This window comes from Panthera leo, chromosome B1 (genome assembly GCF_018350215.1).
Source record: "Panthera leo isolate Ple1 chromosome B1, P.leo_Ple1_pat1.1, whole genome shotgun sequence".
NCBI lineage: Eukaryota > Metazoa > Chordata > Mammalia > Carnivora > Felidae > Panthera > Panthera leo.
Window position 1 is genome coordinate 145,148,012 of NC_056682.1, and position 8,786 is coordinate 145,156,797.

At 44.5% G+C, this 8,786-nt stretch overlaps 1 protein-coding gene across 1 annotated transcript; it reads right to left on the reverse strand.

The window, feature by feature from the left end:
• Nucleotides 1-4,346: 4,346 nt before the first annotated feature.
• Nucleotides 4,347-6,523, reverse strand: LOC122218150 (growth-regulated alpha protein-like). Its single transcript, XM_042936197.1, has 4 exons — nucleotides 6,348-6,523; nucleotides 6,107-6,230; nucleotides 5,916-5,999; nucleotides 4,347-5,088 (listed from the first exon to the last, which is right to left on the reverse strand). Exons 1-4 carry the CDS (start codon nucleotides 6,433-6,435, stop codon nucleotides 5,073-5,075), a joined length of 312 nt encoding a protein of 103 aa, XP_042792131.1. The 5' UTR covers nucleotides 6,436-6,523; the 3' UTR covers nucleotides 4,347-5,072.
• Nucleotides 6,524-8,786: the final 2,263 nt, after the last annotated feature.

Below are 8,786 nucleotides of genomic sequence, written 5' to 3' on the forward strand. Positions count from 1 at the left end.
GTTGGTACCATTTTGGTTCCTCCCACAATCTCCAATGCCCCTTCTTCTTTTTTTTTTTTAACGTTTATTCATTTTTTTTGAGACAGAGAGAGACAGAGCATGAATGGGGGAAGGTCAGAGAGAGAGGGAGACACAGAATCCGAAGCAGGCTCCAGGCTCTGAGCTGTCAGCACAGAGCCCGACGCGGGGCTCGAACTCACGGACCACGAGATCATGACCTGAGCCAAAGTAGGATGCCCAACCGACTGAGCCACTCAGGCGCCCCAACTCCCCTTCTATAATATGTGCATCTTGTTAGCTTAATGAAAAGTGCTTTGAACCCTGAAATTCAAGTGTCCTGTGGAAGGCTGAATAATCATTCCCCAAGGATATCCATATCCTAATCCCCAGGACCTGTGAATACTTTTACCTTCCATTGTAAAATAAACTTTGTTCATGTGATTACATTAAGGGTCTTGCAGTGGGAAGATTATTCTAGATTATCCTGTGTGGACCTGATATGATCACAAGGATTCTTATAAAAGGGATGTGGCATAAGTCAGACTCAGACAGCAAGGGATGTGCCAGAGCACAAGGACAGGAAGAAAGAGATTGAAGAGGCTATCCTGATCACTTGGAAGATGCAGGAAGATGGCCGTGAGCTGGGGAATGTTGATGGCCTCCGTCCGGAAGGTGGAAAGATTAAGGCAATGGATTCTCTCCTGGAGTTTTCAGAAGGAACCAGCACTGAGGCCACCTTGACTTTAGCCCAGTGGAACTAATTTCTGTCTTCTGACCTCCAGAAGTGTAAGAGCGTAAGTTTGTGTTTAAGCTACTGCATTTGTGATAATTTGTTACAACAGCAACAGAAAACTGATGCACTGCCTCCACTCTCAGTCAGACTGCTCCCCCTTTTTTCCAGAAATTCAGGAGCCACTGTCATCTTGATGTGGTTGGAAGTGTTGGGGTTTGGAGCTAATGGCCAAGAAAGAATTCTTGAGATGTCTGGTGCAAAAAAGTGGTTTAATTAAAGCACGGGCCAGGACCCAGGGCAGACACAGCTACACTGAGATTGTCAGGGGTGGTTGATTTTATACTTAGGAGTCTTTAGGATATGAAAGTCCTTTTTGGAAACTTCCCCCAAAAGGACTTTCGTATGCTAAAGACTGTCAGGATCCCGGAGGCCTAGCTATTGTCAAGATTGTTTTTCCTTCTAGCAAAGCATTAACATTGAGACAGCTGGGAGTTCCTGGAAGAAATCATTCTCTGCCTACCTCAAGTATCTGTCAACGTGCTGTGAGTTGTAAGGAAATTAATTTTATCTACATTTCTTTCTGCCTTTGTTTCCCACATCAATCTCTTAGGCACTGCTTAGCTCTTTACTCAAATTATTGATGCTCAATTCTAGTAACAACTACAACAAGGAGATTCTATTATCATACCTCTTTTATGAAAGGGGAAATGAAGTTTAGATTAATCAAGAAATTTCACCTCAAGTCTCATAGAAGGCATTAGAACTGGAAAACTACAGCCAGAACAGTCTTAATTCTTCATAGCCTGTGTTCTTTCTTTTTTTTTTTTTTTTTTTTAATTTTTTTTTTTTCAACGTTTTTTATTTATTTTTGGACAGAGAGAGACAGAGCAGGAACGGGGGAGGGGCAGAGAGAGAGGGAGACACAGAATCGGAAACAGGCTCCAGGCTCCGAGCCATCAGCCCAGAGCCTGACGCGGGGCTCGAACTCAGGGACTGCGAGATCGTGACCTGGCTGAAGTCGGACGCTTAACCGACTGCGCCACCCAGGCGCCCCTTCTTTTCTTTTTTAATATTTTAATTTTAAGTAATCTCTACACCCAACGTGGGCCTTGGACTCACAGCCATAAGATCAAGAGTCGCACACTCCGCTGACTGAGCCCGCCAGGCGCCCCTTCATAGTTTGTGTTTTTAATCACCATGTGAACTAACTGCACCTCTTTTTTCCTGCTTTTCCATTCACCAAGTTAACAAGGCCTATGTTGAGTTTTTCATATTGATATTTAAAAATTTTTATCCTGAATGTATAAAGAGATGTTCTGGATCAGACAGATTTCTTATTGATTACCTCCCAGTGAATAAATGTCACTTCCTGCTTGCCTCAGGCCTCACTCTTGGGGGGTGATGTGATGAAAGCCAAGCCAGTTGTCCTATTCCAGGAGCGAGACACTCCATAGGCCAGGGAAGGGAGTGGAGGGGGGAAGGGGAGATATAATTGTCCCTGCTTACAAAAGGGAATGAGGACTTTGTCCCACTGCCCTCCTGAAAGGGTTTCCTTGGAAACACAATAGGTCTAAATCCCAATCATAACCCTTTGTCATATAACTAAATGTTTCCAAGAACCAGATTGCCCCTTTGTCTCCACTATTAAGACCTATGTGTATCTCTAAATTCTGTGGCTTTATCTCTTTTGACATGTAAATACCTAGGGAGATAGTATTCCAGTCTCCCCAGCACCCTGAGGCTTAGCCTGACACCTAGCCCTGGATATAACCATTGAGTCATCTTTCAGAAGATTAGAAAAATTGTGTTATCCCTCGGGATCAGAGCCATTAACTAGACAAATGACAGATTTAATACTCATGGTACGTGAGGAGGCTAAGACTTTTACAAGAACACTGAGAAATCCAAAGAAGTTTTATTTCCCACAGTCTAAAATATATTGCCCTTTGACTTAGAGTTAAAGGAAGGAGTCCCTACTGACATTCATAGAGCTTCCAGAATGGTTTGCGTTTGTTTACCTCTACAAAACTTAAAAAATTGCTGTTCCATGTTATCTCATTCTGAGCCAAGTACAATTGGAGTAAAGAAGAGGCTATTCTACTTAATTTTCAAGGGAGGACACAGAGGCTCAGAGTAGCTGTTGCTTGTCTATGGTTACCCAGCTGCTTAAGACAAGTGTGGGCACACACACTTTTCCTCCTGCCGAAGGTTATAAACGTGCCCAGGAACAGGTCCAGTGAGACAAGCACAAACCTTCCTGGGCCTTCCCCTCAGGAGCACAAACTCTCCTCCCTTTCAGATTGAGAATACATTATTTTCCAGGTGGTTCATATGGTTCCATATCAGGAGATAACAGTCTTTGTTTCTACTGTGGAAGCTGGATGTATTCCTGTTGTCTTGGGGCCATTTAAATTCAAATTTACAGGTTTAGCAACATTTCAACCATCACCAGACTTGTGAAGCCATTGGAACAGCATTACGCTGGCTGATTGTTTCTCTCCATGAAGATTATAAAATAAAGACCTTCTCATTTAGACCTTTGGACAGATGACACTCAGCCAACTCACTTTTTCCTTTTTTGCTCCCATTACACGAATAATGATTGAGTTCGAAGATAGAGTGCAATTTACAATTTAGCTCCCAGCTTCATGAAGAGGGAAAAGAATGCGGAATTGAAAAACCTTTTAAGATCATTTAAATGAGAGTGCTTTTGAAAATATGGGTAAACATTTGAAAAATTTTGAAGAGTTAGAACTAAAGAACAGTTGGTTATACTGAAACAAAATGAGTATTTTATGTAAAACAGAGATTTTTTTTTCAATATATGAAATTTATTGTCAAATTGGTTTCCATACAACACCCAGTGCTCATCCCAAAAGGTGCCCTCCTCAATACCCATCACCCACCCTCCCCTCCCTCCCACCCCCCATCAACCCTCAGTTTGTTCTCAGTTTTTAAGAGTCTCTTATGCTTTGGCTCTCTTCCACTCTAACCTTTTTTTTTTCCTTCCCCTCCCCCATCGGTTTCTGTTAAGTTTCTCTGGATCCACATAAGAGTGAAAACATATGGTATCTGTCTTTCTCTGTATGGCTTACTTCACTTAGCATCACACTCTCCAGTTCCATCCACGTTGCTACAAAGGGCCATATTTCATTCTTTCTCATTGCCACGTAGTATTCCATTGTGTATATAAACCACAATTTCTTTATCCATTCATCAGTTGATGGACATTTAGGCTCTTTCCATAATTTGGCTATTGTTGAGAGTGCTGCTATAAACATTGGGGTACAAGTGCCCCTATGCATCAGCACTCCTGTATCCCTTGGGTAAATTCCTAGCAGTGCTACTGCTGGGTCATAGGGTAGGTCTATTTTTAATTTTCTGAGGAACCTCCACACTGTTTTCCAGAGTGGCTGCAAGTAAAACAGAGATTCTAAAGATGGGGGGCACTGCAAGGACTTTGAAAAAAATATGGAAGTAAGGAGCACCCACTAGTGGCAGTCTCTACGTGGGTGTGCCCTACAGTCCGTTATAAATTTCCAGGGCTTGCATATCAAGAAGAAAAAACAAGATCAAGAAGAAAAAAACAAACCTAAGCAAGAAACTTTTGTAAAAATCTTTATTTTTATGCAGTTTGTAAAAATACATCAATAAATATTTAAACTTCTCTATTCCAAGACATAGAGAAACACTGTATAATTACCACTAAACAAGGCATTATGCCTTACAAGGAAGACATAAAATGTCCAAGGGATATTTAAAAACATTGTGGAGTTTTTAAAGCTTCAACATCAGAAGTGTTGACCACGTACTGTAAAACTCTCTCAATAAATAACAATTGGCATTCTTCTGAGCAGTACAAAAATAAATGCACACATACATTCCACAACCTTAACAGTGACCTGTGTGCTTGGATCCCAAACTATTTATCTCCAGCCTTTATCATAGGAATGACAGGGCGTGGTTTCCCCTCCCCTCCCCCCAACACATAATATAGTTTAATGAATGAAGAACATTTAAGACTCATCACTTACAAATTAAAAGGAACTGAACTAACTTTAGCATAAAAGTGACCTTTAAAAATAATAGTACAGCAAATTACCAAATTCATATCTTTAAATATTAGCTAGAACATTACTATGCTAGCTTTGAAAAATAAATAAATAAATAAATAAACAAATAAATACATATGTTGAAAATAGACGAATACTCATAGGGAACAGTCAAATAGATTGAACACAGTCCAGATGGTCCCTGGAGGCTTTGGTTTCTTTTCTTTCTATCCCATTCCACTGAGGCTGCCACAGTAAGCCATGAACTTCTGCCTTCTCTCTCTAGCTCAGTTGTTGCTGCCCCTGTGATTAAAAAAGAAAGAAAGAAAGAAAGAAAGAAAGAAAGAAAGAAAGAAAGAAAGAAAGAAAGAAATGGTTGCCATTAATAGGAGTCCATAAACTGCATAGTCCTGTGACATGTGGTTGCCACGTGGTTACCACCTACACCACTGCGATGGGCGGCAGGAAAATGCCGGGCTCCTGGATGGTGTTTAATTAGGAATAAGGTGCTGTCTGTGATCACAATTGTATTATTAGCTTCAAAAAGCTAGAAGGTAATGTCACAGTGGGCTAAAAAAGTACATTCAGGACATCATTTAAGCCCCACGGCAGACCTCGTTAGGTAGCTATTTTTATTTCTGCTGTATTACGGAGACTTGAACAGATTAAGTACTTTCCCTGGGGACATAGGAATAATCAGAGGTGGGGCCTCGGTTACAGTTAGGGCAGGGATTCACAGCAAAGTCCTTGCTCTTCACGACTAAGCTTCAGTGGCCCATGTTGCTCAAAACCAAGGGTGCCACTTTTCAGAGCAGAAGCTCACCAGGGATGGAGCTAAATACTGTGTGTTCCTCAATGGGTGGGAAGCATTTGAACATCACTGGCCAAATGCAATTCATCTTTTAGGAACACACATGCACCCACACTCATTTGCGTGGGGAGAGAGGGCACTGGAAATATCCTTCTGGCATAGGAGAGGCTTAATGACCTTAATAGCAAAGGTCATTGTGAACGAATAATTTTGTTTTTCAGCGAAACCTAGGTTTCCTTGATCAAACTTCCCGGACGCATTTGCCAGGATCCGTGACCAAGGACTCTAGCGGCACGCGTCAACAGAAAGCATAACTCACTTGCTTAGCATCTTTTCGATGATTCTCTTGACCATGGGGGCTTCGGGATTGAGACAGGCTTGGTGTCCGTTCTTGAGAGTGGCTCTGCGGAGACAAGGCAGAGTCCCCGTTGGCGGGAGGCCGGGCCGCGGGTGGGGGGCACGGGGGCGGGGGGAACGGCCAGGACGCCGGCAGCGCGGGGCGTCACTTACATGACTTCGGTGTGGGCGCAGTGGGGGCCCGACGGCGTCACCTTGACGCTCTGGATGTTCTTGAGGTGAATGCCCTGCACGGTCTGCAGGCACTGGCAGCGCAGCTCGGTGACGACGGGCGCCCCTGCGGGGAGGGCAGGCCGGGTGAGCGGGCGGCCCCGGGGCGCGCACCCCTCCCCCACCCGCACCCCCACCCGCACCCCCACCCGCACCCCGTCCCCCCGCGGGCTCCGGGCTTCACCTGCGGCGCGCCGGGCGGCGGGGACCAGGAGCAGGAGCAGCAGCGCGGCGCCGAGGAGCCGGGGAGCGCGGGTCGCGGTGCGGGCCATGGGGCTCAGCTCGGGGAGTCGCGGCGGCGGTGGCTGGAGCTGGACGGCTAGCGGGAGGGCAGGCGGAGCGGACTCTGGCTCCCCGAGCCGGGAGAACCGCTTTTATCCCCGGTGGACTTGGCGCGGCGCCGGGCGCAGCGGTGGCGGGGGCGGGGGGGGACAGGGAAATTCCCGGCGCCCCGGGTCATTCCCGGGTGCGGAAGGTTCGCGCGGCCCCGCCCGCGGGGTGGAGGGGGACCCGCGTGCCAGGCCTCCCGCGTGTTCCGGAGACTTGGGCGTGCTCCCTTTCCGCCCAGTCCCCAAAGAGGGCGTGAGTGGCCTTGCTTGAGTCTGTGCCATTTACGCGAGACAGGCGTCTGTCTTGACGAATGCTAGTTATCCGGATGGGGGAATAACGCCCGGAGAAGGGGTGACATGATTTTCTACTTCCTACTTAACGCATAAATGTGTTTTGGTTTGATTAGTTTACTTTCGTCTGCATAAGTAGACTCTGTTAAAATACATTTGTCATCTCACAGCAGACATAAGAACGTTCGCCGGTTCCTAGTATTTTACATTCACAAACAAATCATACTTTGTGTCATATCCTGAAGGAGTGAAGGGTTGAGGGGATGACCAGTGTCAAGAGGTCAATTTAATGTTTAATTTAGGACTGAGTGTCTTATCCCTACTTATCTTCCTTCCTCTGCAATTCTGGAACTTCCAGAGTTGGAGTAAATCCATGAACACCACCTTTTTGGTGTAGACGGTGTGAATTAATCCGTGAAGTATAATGCTGGTGGTCATATCCGAGCTGTTGGGGGGTGGGGGGGAGGCTGCGTTGGGCTCCTGGGGTCCAAAGGTCGGAGGGACCAGGAGCTGATGCCTAGTGGGAGTAGCACCCTGTGCTCACCTGAACAGCAAAAAGAGGTGTTCCTGTGAAATACTTAAGCGCTAGATCACCACTCCAATGGCACTTCCTTGTTTTATGTTCCCAAATCTCATTTCCTTTCCCTGTAGTGTGGACTTGCCTGCCTCCAGGGATTTGAAATGCTCTCTAGAGAAGTAACTGCAGTCCTATTTTAGTTTTGACTGACTTCTAATCAATCAGACCTTTCAAGCCGGTAACTCGACTGTGTCGTTCAGCAGCTCATTTTTCACCTCAGTGTAAATGACTTTCGTTGTTGCTGGATTCCATGTAGGTTTCAGATGGCTTCGGGGTGATTCCAGGTGCAGGTCTGTGAGGAGCGTGGGGTTACCCGGTGGATGGGCGTGGAAGGGAAGCAGGAGGAGAGAGGACTTGCTCTGGAGCTGCAAAGTGGCACCGAGCAGCCCTCTGCTTCACAATGCCAGGGTAGGAATTTCAGGTGTCGGACATTTAAACCGTCTCTGCCTTAGTTTCTCACCTGTAAAATGGACGCCAGAGATAGTATCTACTTCAGCAGATTGTTAGGAGGAATAAGTGTATGAACATTTATAAAACGCCAGTACATACAATGCATACACTATAAACCATTTTTAAATAAACGTAATTTAAATTGCTGTTTCTGCATTCTTAAGCTGGAACTCACCTGGGGATAAAATCCCTGTACAAAGAGAAAAAAAAAAATCTAAAAAGAAAAAACACCTCCTTCAACCAACATAAAAGTTTTGTACTATTTTTTTTTTCTTAAGAGAAAACTCAGAATGAGTTTTTTGTTGTCTAGTTTAATTGATCAGTAATTTTATAGTTCTAATTTCAGTAATTTCAACTACAACGTGCAAATAAAACTAAATATATTCTATCTTATTAGAAAAGATTATGAGGGTGCCTGGGTGGCTCAGTAGGTTAAACATCTGACTCTAGTTGAGATCCTGTCCAGGTCATGATCTCACTCTTGGTGGGTTTGAGTCCTGTGCTGTGGGGTTGAGTCTGTGCTGACAGCTCAGAGCCTGAAGCCTGCTTCAGATTCTGTATCTCTCTCTCTCTCTCTCTCTCTGTCCCTCCCCTGCTCATGCTTTGTCTCTCTCTCTCTCTCTCTCTCTCTCAAAAATAAACATTTTTTTAAAAATTAAAAAAAGAAGAGATTATGAATTACTAAATTATAAATAATGATTTGTCTTTACATTTTTTTAAGTAATCAGAACAGTCCTTTGTGGGAAGGGGCAAGAAATATAACTTTAAAAAAAAAATAAGTGGAAAACGAAAGATGACCTAAAGTTTATAAAATATGAATAACTTAGTAATAATTGAGAATTTGTGTAGGTACTACTGTCATTATCCTTATTTTTCTCAGATTCTTATTTTTTTATTTTTTTAATGTTTATTTTTGAGAGAGAGAGAGAGAGTGTGTGTGTGTGGGGGGGGGGGGGGGGGGGGGTTGGGGGAAGGT